The 20,993-nt window shown below is 40.2% G+C and overlaps 1 protein-coding gene across 3 annotated transcripts in view; it reads left to right on the plus strand.

Annotated features, from left to right (window-relative positions):
- The window catches only part of AIG1 (androgen induced 1), a 129,375-nt gene that overhangs the window by 32,241 nt on the left and 76,141 nt on the right, over positions 1–20,993 (plus strand). Inside the window, exons 2-3 of one of the 3 annotated variants that reach the window (XM_009571097.2) lie at positions 6,297–6,452; positions 13,997–14,098. The exons of 1 other annotated variant lie outside the window; for it this stretch is intronic. In XM_009571097.2, coding sequence (XP_009569392.2) covers positions 6,297–6,452; positions 13,997–14,098 — 258 coding nt within the window. The remainder of the gene's footprint in view (positions 1–6,296; positions 6,453–13,996; positions 14,099–20,993) is intronic. One more of the 3 variants, XM_054063688.1, reaches the window with a different exon arrangement.

Genomic DNA, 20,993 nt, shown 5'->3' on the forward strand with positions numbered 1-20,993 from the left:
AGGAACATAGTTTAGTCGTGGCAGTGTTACGTTTATGGTCGGACATGATTATCTTAAAGGTCTTTTCCAGCCTAACCGCTTTTGTGATTCTGTCTGTAGATACAAAGATTTACTTTTTCCTTACCTGAAGTCAGTAGTTTCTGTGATACAGAGATTTAGCACTTGATTACATAATGTGCAGCTTTTGCTTACTGTTACAGCAAAGATACAGTGAGAGGAGAAGGGACAAGACATAAAAGCAGTGTGCCTGTGAGTAATGCTGGAATGGTGAGGAACAAGAAGAATTAGCAGCTTCATACAGTCAAGAGCAGAAGCAGATTTAATGAAAGACTAGAGTCCATGGCTTCATTCTGTTAACAAAGTATGTTTTCTATCAAACTACCTTGTTATTCACAACTTAAACCAGTACTTGCTTTGTATGTTGCATCTGGGATAAGTGAGCTGTTGTTACAGGATGGGGGCTGTCCACACTTGCCTGCCTGCAGCCTGATGCACTACAACCCAAACCAAGCATCATCCCAAAATAGAGTCTAATCAGTTGTGTTTACAGTTGGCGAAGAGATAAAAATCTGACTTAAATTAGTTCAGAGCTTCATAAAATACGTTCATCTTAATTGCTGAATCATAGTACACTTGTACATCAAATAATAAGGTCTAGAGCCTGGAGAAATGAAAGCTGAAGTGCCTCAAGGTGCCAGAGTGTAGGAACAGATACTCTGAGATTATAAACTATATTCATGTTGTTTGAAAAGGAAAATAAGAGCATATTCTGTATATGGCAGATTGTAAAATCTGAAACACATGAGAAATGACAACTTTTAGGAACTTGATTTCGCATGCTGGTAGAGCTAAACTTTCACCCTTTTTAAGGAAAGTCATGGGTTGTCTTAAGTGTGAGTGTTGCTTTGATGAGTCAGATTATGCCTGTCCCTCACCTGTGGGCTGTTGGCCTGTCCCCAGGGAGGTGCCCGATGCCAGGGGCTGGGACAGACCCTGGGTGCCTCCTCACTCCTAGGGATCAGCCAGGCCTGCCTGATACCCTAGTGTGAATTAGTCTTCCTATAATATGCCTTACATTTGCAGACTCTTGAGTTTCTTTCTTAAATGCAGTTGTACCTGTGAACAGTGGAAGCTTAGATGGCAAGTGAGGTACAAATGCCCAATACATATGCATACACATGCACATGCACTTCATGCACAAGCATGGCATTTTTGAATATGTAAAAGTTACTTCATTTTCCTTGCTCTTCTCTTGTTTCTTGCTGATTTGGGAAGTGTTACTCCCATGTTTTATTCTGGCAGCAGACGCTTACTCAGATGCCTTTTTTCACACAGAGGTACATGGAACATTTGTAAGTGCTGTTAATCTTGAAAATGAGAATTTGAAGACAGTGAAGTCTCCATTTTCAAAGGTAGATAGAGTTAAAAATACCCATGATTAATAGTAGGGCTTGCACAGACTTTCCCACAGACTGTCCTGAACTCTAAGGAATTCTTCTGATTAGGAGAGTAAGCTTAGAAGAGGATGAGTCCACGGGCAGTGAAATCCTAGATTCAGTGAATTTAATGGAAGTTTCCTGACTTGATAAGAGTAGTGGCAGAATTTCCATTGACCTTAGTTATAGAGAGATTTTGTCTGCACTGTGGAGCCCTACAGCATGCAGAAGGAGGGATTTTCCATGCCCTGAAGAAAGGTTTATGAGGAAATATATTTTCTGTCTGTCAGACAGAAGAAGTGAAAGACTCTTAAGAAGTCATATAAGGGCGGAGTGTAGGAGGGTTATTAGCTGCTATTCTGCAGTGAGCACCTAGTGGAAAAGGTGTCCTACTGAAGCAAGTCTTTATTTTCTTGTAGGAGATAGGCATGTACAATGACTTTATCTTATTCTAATTGTTCATAAGGAACAATCTTCTCTGATATGAAATCTGAATAGATCTCACAGTTTGAAAAGGTTTCTGGGCTGCTTGGTTTCGTCTTCTGTTAATAGCAGTTGTCTCCTTGCAGCAACCTAATAAGTATTTTCTCTACTCACAGTTCTGTAGATAGTCCTTCACTAGTCGTTGTGGTGTGATAGCTTAAGGGTACTTACTGTTCTCAACCATCGTAGCAATGGCCCCTGGAGGCTTCAGTGGAGAAAATGGGGTCAGCAATATTTTAGTATTTTATACCTTTTTTAATTATTTTCTTGTTTTTGCACTCTGCTTACAAGTTTCTGCCTCTATCACTGTTAACAGGTCTAAGAAAGATGTGGCTGTTTTCTGTCGAATTTGTATTTGTCATTTTCTAAATCACTGTTTTCCTTCAAAGTCTAGTTAGAGGCAAAATTCGAAGATATTTTCTCTGAAGGGCAGTCTTATGTTTCCAAGGGGAAGAAAAAAGTCAACTGTTTGTTTAACATCTTGGGATGTTTCATGTATAGATTCACCACCTGCAGATTTTTAAAAGAAGGTCTTTGTTTTGAAAGTGTGATCCTAAATCTGAGGTAACACCAGGGCACTTTGGAGAATATTTTTTAGAGGGATTTTCAGCTCTCTTGCTGTGAACTTTTTACATGTTTGGCAACATTTACACTGAGAAACATGGACTTTAGAAGTTTGTTTCATACCATAAACCATCAGTAGCTGCATGCTATGCTTTTCCTTTGCCAGACCCACAAGGGACGTGAATCGTTGCTCACTCTGGCTGTTTAGTTTATGCTGCTGAGCCTTCTGCAGCTCTGGTGGTCCTCAGTCTAATCCTAAATGTTGATAGGTGTCAGAAGAGTTTTCTTGCACATTCTGGCAAGGAAAGGAAGTATTAAAGTGAATGTATGTACATTATTTGTATGAATAAGCTCAAACTGTTCCTCCCCAAAAACGGTATGATTTTTTTGTTGGCTCTGAATGTTCTCAGTAAATATGTAATTTTCTTTTTCCTATATGGATTTTTATTCGTTAGTCTTTTTGTAGAATAGTTTACTTCATATCTACTCTCTGAAATCTTTGGGTACTTCTTTCCGTTTAGAAGTTTGCAGTTATTCCCAATGATATGATTATATTTTCCCTTTAAGCAATGTGTTTGTAACAGGATAATTGGGAGAGAAGCCGTTTGCATTGTGGTTGATTAGTGGATGTACAATCTCAATTCCCTTGAAAAATGGGTGTGTGATTGTTTGAGTGTGTTTCTTTGGAGAGAGACCATTTCAGGGAATCGCAGAGCTGCAAACAATCCGTTAGTCACTCGTCCAAGCCCTGCCAACGTAATACTGTTCCCTGCAGTACATTATTGAATGTTTTGTCCAATATCAGTTTAGGTGACTCAAGCCATGAGGCTTCCACCACTTCCTCTGAGAAACTATTTCATGGTCTGACAGAGCTCACTGTTAGGAAATATTTCCTGGTACTCAGCCTAAACTTTTTAACACCCAGATTCATCTCATACTTTTCTTGCCAGTCCTGTCTTAAATATTTTTCCTTCTTTGGCATTCACACTCTTGAGTGAATAGTAGATGGTATCACATCTCCTCTTAAGTCAAGCAAATGCATAATTAGTTTTTCTCTTCCTTCTCTCCAAATAGGCCATCTGTTTGGTGGAAAACAGGGTTGAGTATGGTAAGGGTTTTTTTCTATGAAGTACTTGTTTCAAACAAATAATATGAAAAAGTTCACTAGGAGCTCATGTGATTATGTAGCTCCAAGGAGCCCCAACTTTTATATAAAATGTCTCTCAGAAAATATGTAGGAGATGGTAACTTTTCCAGGCAGCCATTTGAAGTAGTCATACGTTTTTCTAGCACAGTATACAGCTCTAGCACTAGTAGTCTGCCACATTTCATGTCTTTAGGGAATGTTTTGTAATGTTGCTTCATTTATTTATCAAGCAAATTATATGTAGCTACAGCCTGGAGAGCAATGGCAGCAGAATTGCAAGCAGATCCAGGAGCCATTTGAACGTCTGTCGTTCACAGCTCTACAGCCAGAATTTACAAGTATTTGGGTTATATAAGGATTGTTGAAGAAGGGAATGTACTTCAGTCCATCCAACCGTAACATATCTCTGGATTTCTTTGTAGTAGCCAACATCTATTCAGTCCTTCCCTCCCTCCCTCCCTCCCTCCTTCCTTCCTTCCTTCCCTCCCTCTCTTCCCTACCACATTCCAGACCAACGTCCCCTAACCTAAGGTGTTTTTTTACCTTGCTTCTTGTAGTCTAAATTCTGCAAAGATGTATGCACACAATAAATTGTATTTTGCAATATCCAGATATGTACTTTTCTTATGGATGGTCAACTTAGTTAGACTCCTAGTCAGAGGAACACTAAGACTTACAAATAAGAATTGTAAACTTGTACTCCATGCTTACTTTGAAAAACATGTAAGAGTGTATATTAAGCACATTTCTGGTTTTTGATGAATCACTGTGCAATTTGGGAATCAAGCCTGTGTTTTGTTTATATTTTTACCTGAGATTACCTGATACCTGTGAGTTTGTGAGCCGGGCTTCCGGCGTGGGGAGTAAGCAAGCTGCTTGCACTTCCTCTGAACCGTGCTAGAAAGGATGTGCAGGTCCTCAGGCAAGAACATAGAATCATAGAATCACCAGCTTGGAAAGGACCCACTGGATCATCAAGTCCAACCATTCCTAACACTCCCTTAAACCATGTCCCTAAGCACTTCATCCACCCTTTCCTTAAACACCTCCAGGGAAGGTGACTTGACCACCTCCCTGGGCAGCCTGTTCCAGTGCCCGATGGCCCTTTCTGTGAAGAATTTTTTTCTGATATCAAGCCTGAACCTCCCCTGGCAGAGCTTCAGGCCATTCCCCCTTGGTCCTGTCCTCTGTCGCTTGGGAGAAGAGGCCAGTTCCCTCCTCTCCACAACCTCCTTTCAGGTAGTTGTAGAGAGTAATAAGGTCTCCCCTCAGCCTCCTCTTCTCCAGGCTAAACAACCCCAGCTCTCTCAAATGCTCCTCATAAGACTTGTTCTCCAGCCCCCTCACCAGCTTTGTTGCCCTTCTCTGGACACCCTCCAGAGCCTCAACATCCTTCTTGTGGTGAGAGGCCTAGAACTGAACACAGTACTCAAGGTGCGGTCTCACCAGTGCCGAGTACAGGGGCAGAATAACCTTCCTGGACCTGCTGGTCACACTGTTTCTGATACAAGCCAAGATGCCATTGGCCTTCTTGGCCACCTGGGCACACTGCTGGCTCATGTTCAGTTGGCTGTCAACCATTACCCCCAGGTCCTCCTCCTCCCTAGGTGCAGCTCTCCAGCCACTCTTCCCCCAGTCTGTAGCACTGCATAGGGTTGTTGTGGCCCAAGTGCAGGACCCGGCATTTGGCCTTGTTAAACCTCATCCCATTGGTCTCGGCCCAGCAGTCCAGCCTGTTAAGATCCCTTTGCAGAGCCTCCCTACCCTCCAGCAGATCCACACTTCCTCCCAGCTTAGTGTCATCTGCAAACTTGCTGAGGGTGCACTTAATGCCTTCATCCAGGTCAATGATAAAGACATTGAACTGGGCTGGACCCAGTACTGAGCCCTGAGGAACCCCACATACCTGAGCTAACTTACTGCAATTTTACTAAGCTAATAAAGGAATAAAAATGCAGTGATCAGAAGACGATCAAGTCAAGTTGGAACCAAATCAGTGGGTTCAAGTGATTAAACTACTAATTTGATATAACAGATAATCTTACAATATTGCACACAGGTATGTCAATGCAAGAAAGGAAAAGACAGATAAGTGGCAGTCCTCCATTGTAAAAAGAAAGCTTGAATAACTCCAGCAACTCACTCGTTCTTTCATTCACTACCGGAGATGAAGCAGTGATAAGATTTGCTGAAGCCCGGGCTGTGTGCTGCATCTCTAAGAAAGTCTTAGACACCTTCTTCACCACTGAGTGGAGTGTCTGGGGCAGGCAGTGTCTTCAAAAGAGACCTCCTGGTGCCAGGGAAAGAACTGATTGTCTTTTGTCTTTCCTTTACAGGTAGCGTTAATTACTTTTCCGCCTCAGAGGCGAATACTATGGCTTTGGAGCCAAGTTTTATGGAGTGAAGCAGGAAGAGGTGGCTGCATTTCAGATCCTTCCACTTGAATCAATTAGAATACATGAGGAGCAAGGAGCAATCGGGGCTTTCAGGCTAGAAGCAGAAGGAGATTTTATGTGGACAAACTTTACCCTTATTTAAGGGACTGATGTTTTCCCACTCCCCATGTCTGTTTATTGGCAATATTCCTCACGTGCATCTGTGTCTGACCAGCTTTGCCCAAAGTCTGGTCTTATTTCTGTTCAAGGGTGTGTTACCTTTCCATACAGGTTATCCAGGCTGTCTTCTTTGGGATCTGTGTCTTGACCGACCTGTCCAGTCTTCTCACTAAAGGAAATGACAGTCAAGAGCAAGAGAGGCAGCTGAAAAAACTCATTTCCCTCCGTGACTGGGTGATGGCTGTTCTAGCCTTCCCCGTTGGCGTGGTAAGTACAATGTAAATCTGCATATACCTTTACAAACCAGGTGAGAGGTGTTACTTACTAATTGTTTTCTGACTGAAAGGCTTTCCCTCCCACCTTTATGCAAAAGACTATGTGGAAAGAGAGAAATGGTGGCGATTATTTTATTGCTTTCTTGTTTGTCGCAGGTGTAAGGGAGCACTGGTGTTGCTGAAATTATTTAAAAAAAAAAGTACTTTACAGTAGGAATTTTGCACAAATACTTTCAAATGTGAATTGTACCAGCAGCATCTTGAGAGTCAATCTGGACTTTTTCTGCACTGTGTTTCATCATCAGTAGTAGTAAAAGTGCTGACTGTGGCATGTTTCACAGCATAGCGACCTGACTGGAATTTGGTCTGTAAGCCATTTTGTCATGGGCAAGAAGGGAAGCAAAAGCCCATGTTGATTCCTGTTAATCAACTGGGTGTTCAGAGATGACAGAAGAAATGGAGTAGGAAAAGAAGGGGTTTGTCAGTAGTGTAATAAAGCACACAGAAGGTGTGGAAAAAATGTTTTTTTACCTGTCTTTTTCAAAATAAAACCAGGTTTTGCATCAAGTCCTGCTCTACATTGCACATCACTTTTAATAGCAAGAACTGCTGAGTGTCTTCAGGGATCTCTTACCACACACTAACGAGCTGAAAACCCAGAATTTCATAGGGTTTTGTATGGAAGTATGATCTCTGTCAGTCTGGTTCTAAGTTTATATTACATTAAAAAAGAGATGTGAAGCTTTCATTAAACTATTGCTTTCATTGTAATTTAGGATCAACCTTTAATTTTTTATTTCAGTGTATGGTAGTTCAAAATAAATTCACTAGAAGCAAGGGTTTTTTTCACAGTAGACTACTAGAAAACTGTGAGGTCTCAAAAGTTGTAGTGTTTCAGAAAAGCTGGTCACTCACTGTCAGTAGCAGTTAGCATAACATATCAATCTGTCGTTTATGATTTGGTATATTCAGAGGTGCTTTATTACAATGTGATTTCACCATTTATGTAGGATTTCACAATACATTAAGAAATAAAGAATACTTCTGCAAAGTTAGAAAATCTGAAGCATATGTGAAACACTGTGCAGGTATTTCTCTCATAAAAACCCAGTTTATACCCATTGCCCCTAGTCCTATCACTACAAGCGTTTGTAAAGATCAGTTTACAAAGAATTTATCAGTTAGTAGTCCTGGAGACGTGTTGGATACCTGGAGCTAGCTACTTTCTCAGGGTTTTCATACAGAAACAACTTCTGTCTTAAATAAGAAAAACCCAAACAAAACAGAAAATAGTAAGAAATAACCATGTTCATTGGACACATGCTCTCTGTTTCCAAAGGTGGACTGTCTATGGCGAGGAGGAGCAACTGCTTACCACATATTATTTCATTTTATGTTTACAAAGAAAGCATAAAAAGGTTGCTTTCATTGTTTCTTCTCCTGGCAACAGTAGCACTTCATAACTTAGCACTGGTCTAGGCTCCTTCCTGAAACATGATCCTCTCCAGCAGCGCCCACCACACCACAGCTATCACTGGTTGAAGAAAGGGACTGCCAGTCACTGAGGGCTCTTCTTTGGTGGGGTTATTGATAGGGAGAGTTCAGGGCCTGAACATAGCAAACATCTAATGCTGACTGTGTTCAATAAAGAGCTATTTATAAGTAAGAAAATATCCAGTGAAATTTTGATATGCTGGAGGTACTTGTTAGAAGGAAATTATTAAACCTCAGAGTGTCTGCAGAAAAGAAGTTCAAGTTCCCTCATTTCCTATTTCCTCTCAACAGCTTCCTCACTCAAAAAAGGAAAAAAAAAAAAAACAACAAAAAAAAAAAAAACAAAAAAAGTTCCAATGCAGACTTTCTGTCTTTGAGACTCACCCACCTGGCTCTCCATGGAGCCTCTCAGTGGTTTCCAGTAGCAATGTAAAGGAACCTTCACACGTAAGAATTGGACAGATGTGAATAAAATACTTGTTGGGTTTCCAATGTAACAACAGTGGTTATGCTTAAGTACTTGTCAGTTACCTTAAAATCTGAATTAATTTTATTGCTTAATGTTTTACAGAGGGCATGTTTAGGGAATAATGCAAATATAGGGGAACATTTTAAAGCCCACTAACTGTAGTTTTTCAAGACCAATTCAACACAACTTTTTCTGTTATTTCCTGCTTACTGAAGCCCTTGAGATGACATGCTCTGAAAAACAGATGAGAAAAGAGGTTTCCACTCCCAAGTCAAACAATGATGTGTGAAAAAAAAATGTAAGAAAATGAAGTATTTCATTTTTAGTACTTCCTAGAAAGTTTTGGATACAAATTACCTGGGAAGTCTGACCACCAATCTCTTCCCACCTACCAAAGGAGGGGAAAGAACCAGCCCAAGGGTAAACAGTCTTCTTGGGTGGCTTTGCACCAAATCAAATCTTGCAGCAAATCACATTTCTCCGTTTTTTTGTTACACATTGTATATCGTTAGGGGCTCAGATAAAACTCAATTGCCAATATACCGTTTTGTTTAGGAGCATCAAGAAATAAACGTGAACATCTTTGAAGGACATAATGACTACTGTTTACCTGTTGTTGCTGTTTTTAATACAACTTAAGATAATGAAATCAGAAATCAACAGACCAATTTTCTAGGCAGTAAAACCTTATTCCATGAAAAGTCTCTGGGCAACATTACGTAGCCCTTTTTTAGTTTATTATAACCCTGGGGTACTATGCAAATGCCTAAGAGCAGGAAGCATCGACTGAAGAAAAATACTTGCGTAGACATTTTAGACGTTTATTACCAACTCTGATCTATACTGGCTGCACTTACCCCTCCTTTATCAGTGTAAAGGAGATTTATATTGGGAATAATTTACACTGTCAAAGAAGTGTGAGACATGCTTAAAAGTCAGACTACACCAGTGGTTTAGACTACCCTTACTTTCTGCTATTTCTTTGACATAGATCATGAAGCTGTCAAATTTCTCTTGTTAATTAGTGTTTTGTGTAAGCTCTATATGGTTTGATCAACATGTTTCTTGTAATTTGTACCAAACAAGAATAAGAAAAGATAAAACTGGAAGTTCTCGTTTTTCAAGACTGTGTTTAATAGAAATAGGATGAAGAAAGAAAATTGATAATGTTACCTATACAGAGAGATTGTTGCCTGTAAAATCACAATCTCTACCACTGATATTTTATATGATGTAGCTTTAATAGCTCCTTTTAGGTCTGAGTCTAAACTGTCTAGAATAAGCTTATATTCTTTATACTGTACTTTCATGTTTTTGAAAACTTGTGATATGAGAGAAAGCTGGGCATGATTTTTTATTTTTTGTTTCTCTGTACTGGTACAGTCAAAAAGAAAGCTGATGACCCTTTTTCTGTAGATTATCAGTAATGCTGATCTGCAATCTTGTCCCAGGAAAGGCCTTGCAGGCATTTGCTACAGTCTCCTACTTCCCTTTTTATTTGACCAGACTAGAAAATACTTCTAGTTCCATAACTGACTCATGGTGCCGAAAGCTTTCTATTCTAGATTTTGCCCTCGTCTGTGGTGACATAGTGGGTGGTGATGGGAACAAGAGTGAACAGTGGTGCAAGTGAAGTGCCTCTTGTATTCTCTTCTCTGAGGGGAGTTTTCCCTGATTTTCAGTTCCCACTCCTTGTGATTTTCTTTATTGTCCCTTTTCAAATTCATTTGGTGTCATGCAGTGTTAGCACTCAGTTCCACCTAAAGCCAGTATCATGCCAAGTCGTGCTTGCTGTGGTCTGCTTTCAGTAACGCTTTGCTTCTATATGTTGTGCCCTTAACTCTCAAAGAGGCTCACAAACAATGTATTTATACTCCTGGTTAACCACAAATGTATTGGGAGACAGCCAGAAAGCTTACCTTTAACTGTACTTAGAAGAAATTTTGTCAAGGTCAAAAGGTTGGGGTTTTTTTTTCTCTTTGTTGTGACACCATCCAGGAAATGAGTGAACTGAACTGTGCAGTCTGTCCAAAACCAAAAACACATAGTGCAGGAAAATAAAGTTCCACTGAGGTCGTTCTTCGTTTGCATAACATTTCTTGGTTGAACTCATGTAAAACAACAAAACATGCAATTCTTTTTGCTGGCTTTCTTAGTTTCTCTTTGCCTCCATTTATGGTGTTTTGATAAAGCCACTTGTTTTCCCGTTTGAATCACCAACAGTTTCCCAACTTGTCCGTTAAAACTTTTCCCTTGCCAGTGCCACATGCTCTTCTCATGCACACTGAGGCTTCAGAAACAGAGGACAGTAACTCAAGAAGTATCTCCTTAAGTGGGAAAGCAGAATTTAGTTTTCAACATGATTTTGTTCCTGCTGCTGTGTATTTGTTTAGCAATACTTTAGATGTCTGTGACAAGAGAGCTACTCTGTACTTTCAAACAGTTTCCAAGATCTACTTGCAAATTCGAGGTTCGTTTTGTTCTGTAATGACCCTACGTAGGATAAGTAGCAAATGAGGAACTCTACTGTTCTTTAATGTGTTGCTTAACCTTAAGTTTAACGAAGTAATCACCGTCTTTGGAAAGTTGGCAATCTTAGGAGACTCCTGCGCAAAGAAGTGTAAAAGCAATTGCTGGTGCCTGTTTTCTTCTTCTTTGAATTCCAGGCCTCGAGTTTGTCTAAAGAGGAAGTGGAAGGGGTGACGTTTATGCCATTTTGCTTTGGGAACCAAAGAAAATAAAAGTATTTGGCTTACTGAAAGATGTCTGCTGCATATGAGCAGCCTGTTCAGCCTGGCTTGTGAGCATGAGCATCGGGCCTGCAGTTCTGATTGAGCCTTACATAGGCAGTGTAAAGAAGCAGCTCCATTGTATCATGGTCTGGCACTGCATGACTGTAGGATATTGGCAAAGCCCAGCCCAAGTAAAAGCCTACTAATGCCAAAGTGTAAGCATAGTAGAAGTGATTTAAAAGCCCAGAACAACAGTTGCTTATTATTCAAAATAAACAAATTCAGAGGCAGCCAGAGTAGCTAAGTAGTAAGTCTTCATTTTTATCCAGGTAGTTAATTTTTATAGTTCATTTTATCCAAACGAAGTAACTGTAAGTAAAGATAAGATGAACCATTCAGACATTGGAAGGATCTTTGCCAGGGCATTGCGTTAAGTCTCATGTCAGGTCATCCTCCAGGATATGTTAGTTCTGTAACACCTTGGGGTTTGCACACTTCCTTTACCTTATGTCTGCCTCGTGATAGTGCTTTGCTAAGCAGCATTTGCCGTCTGTAGCTCCAGATGGCTGCAACCAGCTAGGCCAATGCCGTTCCATCCATTGGCTGACATTGGTTGAGGAACAGATGGCACGTCCTCTCTTTTCTTATCTTTACCTCGTTGGCAGTCTATTGTTTTATTCTGCCTTGCACAAAAATCACAGGTCAAAACATGCCAGCTTTGTTGTATTCAGTGTAATAAGGTTCAGCCTGCTCCTGGGTAATTTTTCTTGCAGGAAGACTTCCTTGGAAAAAAAGCTTTATCAGTCTGGTCGTCCTGCACCTGAGAATATGTGTTTATGTCCCAGTTGGTCTTAGCAGGTTCTCAGAGACCCACTGTGATAATACATGACTTCTAGGAAGCCTGTAGAGAAGTGGATACTTTGCTTCCATTTTCCCTGCTGTTCAGCTATTCATATCTTGGCACTTACATGTCAGCAGGTGCGTAAAGAGCTAGGCTGTGCCAATGCCAAGATTGTCCCAGAAGAGAGACTTCTTATGGGGTACGTTCCACTTGCAATATTTTTTGGCCTATAATAACCTATTTTTTTTTTCCTGGCCTCTGTGCACTAGTCAAAAAGTCCAAGCTTATTCTGAGCAGGCACTGATAGCTATCATAACAGATGGACAAGTGTGTTGGAAACCAAGAAACTATGTACTGTATGCACACTGAGGGTACAGTGTACTGGTTCAGGTCATTCACATAATTGGCTGGCCAAAGTCTGTGTGTCTGTGGTTAGAACAAGGTGCCATTGATAAACTGCAACCTCAATTTTAACTTCCAAAGTCAGAAGCATATGAAACAATTTATGTCTACTCTATTACATATACTAGCAATATGTTCACTCCATATTTTTTGCACTTTCTTTAACTGACCCCCCAAATACACTGTAAGATCATGGACCACATTGGTTTGAATGTAACTCAATACTTCCCTGCTGTTCTCAGTGAAAGTCCTATCTGTTGCCTCTCAAACCTTAAACTTGGACTTGTCACCACTGCGTAGAAATTCCCTGAAAATGGTCATTGAAAAGCTAATAAGCGTTTTGTCGCTATGACTCAAATTCAAGGTAAGGAAGCAATTGTGTTTTAATTAGAATATTACTCACTTTGTTCTTTCCCCAGCTAATGTAAGCTAAAACTATTTGCGTAAGTTTTTGTGGTTTTATATTGTGTTTGCTTTTCAGATATCAGGATATCTTTAAAGAATTTATGCACACTTTGGCAAATTTTAGCCTAGTGCAAACTTTATCTGAGCTATCTGTCCTGTCCTCAGCCTAAAGGAAATAATGGCCTTTCTCTGGACTACTGATAAATAGTCTCTGAGAAGAACCAAGCCAAATTTCATATTGACAAGCAGGCAGGACACTAGACCTCTTTTCTGTGGATTCCATTCCATAAATTGTGTGCGCAGTACTAAAAAGGTTGAATTTTTTTTTTGAACAATACTATTTTGATGGCTGACCTGAAAAAGTGCAAAGATGAGTTTATAGGCTTCTGTTCAGAGGTGAGTCATAGAATGCTATGTGTTGGAAAATGCCTGCTCACGTTGAGTTTCTCGTCCACCAGCACACCCAAGTCTTTCTCTACAGAGCTACGCTCAATCAATTCTCTGCCCAGCCTGTGTTTGTACTTAGGATTGCCCTGACCCATGTGCAGGACCTAGCACTTGGCCTTACTGAACTTTGTGAGGTTTGCACAGGCTCATCGCTCAGGCCCATCAAGGTGCCTCTGGATGGCATCCCCTCTAGGCTGTCAACTGTGCCACATGGCTTGGTGTCATCAGCAGACTTTCTAAGGATGCACTCCATCCCACAGTCCATGTCTGCAACAAAGGTATTAAACAACTGGTCCCGATACCAACCCCTGAGGAATGCCACATGTCACTGGAATGCTTCATATTTATGCGTTCTGTGAACCTCAGGTGATATTTTACCTGAGTTTCCATTTCTTTTTTATCCTGTTAGTGGTAAAAGTTTATTTATGTGCCACATCTGCTACTAAAGTACAGTACTCAGTTGTAATTTGACTACAGGCATGTAAGTAAAAAAATGAGGGTTTTTTTTCCAGGCTGCAAGTCAAGAAAAAAAAAGAAGAGGAAGAGAAGTTAAAAATCCTACAAATATGAAGAATAATCCAGATTCACACTGTTGATTAAAGCAGTATTTGGTCAAAGAACAATAATGTCTGTGTCTGCCCATAGATAATTTGCTAAATGCCCTGTTTTGCTATCTGAAACGTGTAGCTAATTGTTCAGAAGCATATATTTTAAAATATCTGTCTTGTCTTTTTTTTTCTTCTTAGTTTGTTGTGACGATGTTTTGGAGCATCTATATCTATGACAGGGAACTGGTTTACCCAAAGCTGCTTGATAATTTTATACCAGCATGGCTAAATCATGGAATGGTGAGTAAAGTAATGGAAACACTTCTTGCATAAACAAAAGGATAGGACAATGATTTCCCTGTGCATGACTCTGCATACACTTAGAGCTAATCCCCTCAGAAGTGATTAAGGAATGTTGTTTGCAAGCAAGAACAACACCTTTCCTTAACTCTTAGAGTCATATTTGATCCCTGTTAGTTTGAAACTGGAGATTTGAACTTGTGTGTCCTATATCCCAAGCTAGTTGAGGGGAGTGGCTGTTTCCGTTATAAGGTATATTTCCCATAGCAGTGTCACCCTGGCCATGAGGAAGTTTAACCAAAAGAGACTTTTCCACAAAACAGAAGTTCTGGATTGTACATACCTTGCTCTAAACTGACAGCAACACTTTATTGAATGATTCTTTACCATTCTACCAAAGCATAATTTGTGATGAAAATGTTTAGGTTAAAATGCTTGTTCAAAAAATCTCAATATGCTTTTTGGTCTTATATGTTTTCAGAAAAAAAAAAAAAAGAAGTAATATATACACCAAACTGGTGTAGCAGAACCTGTGTCAGAGTATTTTTAATAATGTGGGATTATATGCATCAATGCAAAGTTTCAAAATTGCTGCGTTGCAAATCATAAACACAGTTTCTTGAGAAGAACTGACCTCTTCATCCTTCTCTGGTATGCTAAGTTGCACATTCTCTCAAATATACGTTTAAATGCTAAGGAAAAGATCAGGCCACACTTTGCCATCAGGTACTTACTAGTATTTATGCAGCATTTGTAGCTGAAAAGCATCATGTTAGCTTCTCTAGTTGCATCTGCGCGAAATGTTTCATTATTACTTTGTTTTCCTTATCAAGGCATGGCAAACCATTTGGCCCTGGTGTTCATCAGTAGGTGACAGCAGAGCTCATCCTTCAGAGTGTGCATATTGTATCACTGCAGACCAGGATTTGTCCAGTACTGTTGGGCTTCATAAATTGGTGCTTTGTGAGGTGGGGCAGATGGCAGTATGAGAGTTGCTGCTGGCAGTATGAGAGTTGCTGCTGACAAGAGAAGCATCAGCTTCTGCTAGAAAACTGTACTTTTTTATGCTGTTTTGAAAGGAACAGCGTGACATTATGTGTATGTAGAGCTGAGGAAAGTGATGACTCCTACTGTGTTTGTTCAGACTGTCCTCCCTTGAGCTTTGCAGTTACAAACTGAACACTTGCAAACACTCTCAAGCCATACATACATTGATTTTTTTCCCCACGCAGCATCAGTGCCAGCTCTGATGACATTTCTTCCAGGTGACATTACACATAGTGGAAGTACCTAACCTATAACATTTTTCACGAATGTACATGGTGAAGCAGTTGACAACAAATGGCCCTAGGCATTCAGGAAGTCTCCTCTGTGCCATAACTAAAACAGGCACAGCACTGCAGTTGTTCAATCTGGACAAAAGGAGACTGAGGGGAAAACCTTATTGCTGTCTATAACTACCTGAAAAAAGGTTGTTGTTGAGGTGGGTGTTGGTCAGGACAAGAGGGAATAGCCTCAAGTTGCACTAGGGAAGGTTTAGACTGGATATTAGGAAAAATTTCTTCACCAAAGGGGTTACCAAGTGTTGGAATAGGATGCCCAGGGAGCTGGTTGAGTCGCCATCCCTGGAAGCGTATAAAAGACATGTGGATGTGGTGCTTAGGGGCATGGTTTAGTGGTGGATTTGGCAGTGTTAGGTTTATGGTTGAACTTAAAGATTTTTAAAGGTCTTTTCCAACAAAAACAGTTCTGTGATTCTGTGAAAGGCAATTAGAGCTCATGTTGCTCTGTAGAAATGTATAGTAATTGAAATATTTGAAGAGGGCTTTTGTTGGAGATTTTTGGACGTAATAGAGTTTGCTGAAATTAATTGCATACAAGCATCTTAGATATTTTCTTCAACTTGAAATACTGCAGAAGGCATTTTTGAAAGTGTGCAGTAAAGGAATTGTTTGCTATGTCAATCTCCATTTATCCATGTGTTCCTTTAGCTTGATCACAGAGAAATCTTATGGCTGTTGGGCTCTTCACCGCCTTTCAGTCTAATTCTTTCTGATGTTTTATCATGATTTTATCCTCACCAGCTTTCATGCTAATTAATTCTGATGCATTGCCTATCATAATATGAAAGGGTTCTTAAACTACCTTGGAAATGCTAGCACTTACTTAGTAATAGTTACAATTTTGAGATGGCAAATTTTATAGACTATTATAGAGGTCCTCTTGGTGAAGGGGTGGGACCTCTGGGAATACAGTTTTAGGAAAGTTGGGATCCTGGGATATTGTTTTGTATTCAAATAAACATTTGTTCCTGTATTTCCTACACATTTTGACAATAGCTGTGTACATTCAGTGATAATTTTTCTGAATGCAAGGGTTGCTGTGCTGGAGCCTAGTCTTGTACAACAAAACTTACACAAGAGATTTATTACCCTTGGCAAAGTGAAATTTGTCAGTGAGAGGTGGGTCTCCTTTTTCTTCGTCCCCTTTCCCATCCCTTCTCTGCAGTTACAACATTGTCTAAAGTTAAAAAACCTGTTTTATGACATACACGGTAACGTTTTGCTAATACTTAAAGGTACCGCTCTTTCATAGCAACACTTTCTCAATGTCTAAAAAATTTCTGTCTTGAAATGGAACACATAAGGGAAGTGAACTACAGAGCTGTGCAATCCCATTACCAAGTCAATCTTAATATTGTTTATACAGTTTTGTAGAAATGAAGAGAGGCTCATCCTTGTGCACAAAGATAAAAGCTACTAACCATTTACTATAAAGTTGCATATTGTGTCAAGAACTGTATTTCTATTATTTATGTATATATGTACACACCATAGTAGTGTCTACTGTGTAGTAAATGGTGCCTTGTGGTACCAGATGGTACCTTGTACACTCAGATTCATAAACATGTGAAAGGCATCACTGATAGAGTTGTACTGTGCCGTAAAACTGATATATCTCATCATTTCAGTCAGTTGATTCATCCATAACCAATGGTATCACCATGACTTTAGGAATGACCAGGGGAAATCAATGGCAAGGTTGCTGTCATTTTCAGGAGGACAACGATTTCATCTCTGTTTATGATGTGAAGAAGCACATCAGGGTAGCTGAAGTTAAGCTTGTGTCAGTAGAAATAATGACCTGTTTAAAGAGAGCTGTTGGAGGATAGGGCAGTTTTTCAGCCTAGGTATATGAAGTGTCAAGTTCACTTCCGGTATTTATTAGTTATGCAGATGAGTTCATCTTTGCTGGCTACAATTCTAGTTGCCAAATCACCGAACTATTGCATCAAAGATGCCTTTTGCATTCCTGAGGCTGTCCTGCACTTTGGATCCCTATCCATCTTTAATTCCACAGGCATACTTTCCGTGGAAAATACTGTTCCCCATTTTCTCATGGCTGTCTGTCTGATCTCTATCAGTATTAGGAATTTTCAATTCAAGGCTAACCTTCACTGTTTAAAACTAGTGTGTTATAGTAATAGGATTTTTATCATCTCATTCATTGCACTTTCTTGTGTTGGGACTGGACAGGACGATGCACGGGTAACATTTGTTTACAGAAGTTATATTCTCTTAAGTCTCAGCACAGACTAGGAAAATAGAGGTTACCCCTATTCCAGTTGATGCCCACATAAACAGATCTGTAGACTGAATTATTTTAAGCTTGAGCATTGCTGATTTTGAGCCAGGTTACACGGCAGGACTGCATACAATATCTGTCCAAGTTAGCATACCATTTCAGCAAGAGTCCTTCTTTGTTTTTCACAGACACTGTCCCAAATCGTTCTTAAAAATGTGAATCATCTTTTGTTTGTGGCAATGAAAGTAAAATAGAAAGATAGATATTACTTGCTTAGGAATTTATTGGCTTTAGAAGTCAGAAACAAAAGACTTCAAATGAAAACTCTAGAGGAGAGGTCATGGAAAGGGGGAAGGGGAATGTGCTGTGCCTCTGTGGAGTTGGAAAATTGATTATTGTATGGGTTCTGTGCCACTAGAATCTATAATATGTGACTTCTTCCAGTTTTGTTCTGTATTCTTTTTATGCTGCTTTTGGGAAACAAAGATGTTCCTAGAAAGACAATACCCTCTGTCCCTGTAGTTGAAAAAATGCACAATAACTGGGACAAATAGTACATGAAGAGAAGTTATGGAGAGGAAGGAGCCTGTCCAAGTGATACATCTCTACTTATTTCACAAGTTGGCTCTCTTTTCTTGTTGTTGGCTGCTCAGCTGAAAAGCTCAGCCCACTGAAGAGTGGTATGGAGTCCCTCTGGCCATCTTTCCAGTTGTTGTACTTCCACGCAGCCTTGTCTTAGGTCCAGTGGCCTTGGCTTGTTTGTTCCTTTGTTTCTCTGGTGGAAAGCTTTTCCCCTTGATTCAACAAGTGGAAAAATAGAAAAGCCATGCTCAGGTTAAAATTCCTAGTAACCTGACATATAGATTGGAAGGTGCAAAACTGGTGAGATTTTTGTCAACCTGTCTCTCCATTGTTAGTTGGGTCAGTTGCTGCACTGTGCTCGCTCTGATGTACAAACAAGGAGATGTCCTTTCTTTCAGCAGTGTTTCCTTCTAGTACGCTGCCCTAAAAAATCCTTTTCAGAAATGACTCATTTGAAACACTGCATTATACTTCTTGAGGATGTTTTCCTAATACAGCAACATCCCATGCATAGGCTATTTTTTGAAAACGTACTGCACCTTGGTAATGCCTTATGCTTAACGTCTAGGAGGTACTTACCCTTTTTCTGAGATCTGTTTCTAAATATGATTTAAGGCTTTTAGTGATATTCCAGCTCAAGAGCTCTTCTTAATTTATTTTCCTGTGGTAGGGATGAATAAAATCTTCAGTCCTCCAGGAAAGAGTTCCCACTGGTTACATAACTTTCAAAGTCTTCTGGTAAAAATCAGGTGAAAAATTGTAATTTAATGTCCAACAGAATACCCACTACTAGATGGCTATTGTTTAAACATCTGTCTGGTAGAAAGAATAGCAATTGAAGCTGGTTGCCTGGGGTCTATGAATATTTGCAAAACCAATGAAAATAATGTTGTTGGATTTGTACGCTCCTTGCATGTTAATGCTGCAGTTACGTGGTTCTGTCTGATATCTCTCCTAATTATCTGCCAGTTTCACCATGAGTGTGAATACAGTACTATCAATTATCTCCCCGCTTGGGGGAAAAGAAACAGCAGCAGCTTAAGACTTTTAAAAATTTTCTGTAACTTATGTGAAGGGCTTGGAAATCTGTAGCGTATCAAAACCTGTGATAGGATAGCACCTGAAAACTGAGAGAGGCTGCTGGGTAAGGAAGACCGAATTATCTGAGTGACATCCTCTGGGAGCGTTAGGAAAACTCCTTTACCTAATACAGTAACAACACAGCAGTTTTCGTGAAGTAGGAAGCTGGCCTTAACAATGTCCTGTCAGAGGAGAGTAATCAGGCTAAGGTGAAGACAGCTTTCTAACTGAACACAGATGCCAAGTGTTTATGATTATTTGCTGTTTCCAGCAATCTAGGGAAAACATGCACACAGGCTCCTCCTGGTAAAATGAGCCCAGTGTGTGTTAGTCAGGGACCTTCTCTAAAATATGTCTGACTACTTAGTAACAGCTAAACACACAAGCCCTATTCTAGGTGTGCGCATTGCAAATGAAAAATCTGAAAGCTGAAATCCCCAGATGAGATCTTTTTTGAAGTTTTGCCTTCTTCTGTTGACAAGGTCATGTAACTCGGTCTGTTAGCACAGAGGATGAGAGTATGTAGTGTCAACACCAAGTCACAGGAGTGACTGCAAAAGGAAGGGAGAAGGGGATTCAGTCAGAGAGAGAGAGCGTGAAGAAGGTTAAGGAAAGATAGCTGTATGAAGAAGAGCAACGAAGCTGGTGAGGGGGCTGGAGAACAAGTCTTTTGAGGAGCGGCTGAGAGAGCTGGGGTTGTCTAGCCTGGAGAAGAGGAGGCTGAGGGGAGACCTTATTACTCTCTACAACTACCTGAAAGGAGGTTGTGGAGAGGAGGGAACTGGCCTCTTCTCCCAAGTGACAGAGGACAGGACAAGGGGGAATGGCCTGAAGCTCCGCCAGGGGAGGTTCAGGCCGGATATCGGAAAAAAAATTATTCACAGAGAGAGTCATCGGGCACTGGAACAGGATGCCCAGGGAGGTGGTCAAGTCACCTTCCCTGGAGGTGTTTAAGGAAAGGGTGGATGAAGTGCTTAGGGACATGGTTTAAGGGAGTGTTAGGAATGGTTGGACTTGATTATCCAGTGGGTCCCTTCCAACCTGGTGATTCTATGATTCTATGATTCTATGACAGGCAGGAGGAAAAGAGGCAAATAAAAAAGTAAGCTGTTACTGTTCCAATTCCTACCTAAAAAGAAGAAAAGGAAAAACAAAGCAGATGAGGCAAATTAATAGAAAAGGAGCCACAGAGTAACGTAGACAATCTGGAAGAGGGAATGAAGAATATGTTTTCTTACAATATCTGTCACTTCCCTGGGAAAACTTCCTTGAGATCTATTAATTAGAGGAGTCAAGAGCAAAGAGATGGCGTATTGATGCTGCTGTGAGAGAAGAATTGCTTCTGTTGCTGTTGGATATAGGTTTACAGGGTAGATGAAGTAGTACTTGCACAGTGACATGCCAGGAGCTTTAAATCCTTGTAAAATGTTTGGAGTAAAACCACCTGCAGTCATGCAACAATATCATGCCCATGTTTGAATAAATTTTATCTGTGGACTAACTGTAGAAAGGCATTGGTGTTTTTGCATCTGTCTGTATTTTTATCTGATAGTGCCATACAGTATCTTGACTGTCTGTTTAACCCTCAAAACTTTTGTCATGCTGTTGAAAACAGGCTTGTTTGGAGTGCGCCTAAAATTTTCGTATC

The sequence above is a fragment of the Cuculus canorus genome, chromosome 3 (genome assembly GCF_017976375.1).
Source record: "Cuculus canorus isolate bCucCan1 chromosome 3, bCucCan1.pri, whole genome shotgun sequence".
Taxonomy (NCBI): domain Eukaryota; kingdom Metazoa; phylum Chordata; class Aves; order Cuculiformes; family Cuculidae; genus Cuculus; species Cuculus canorus.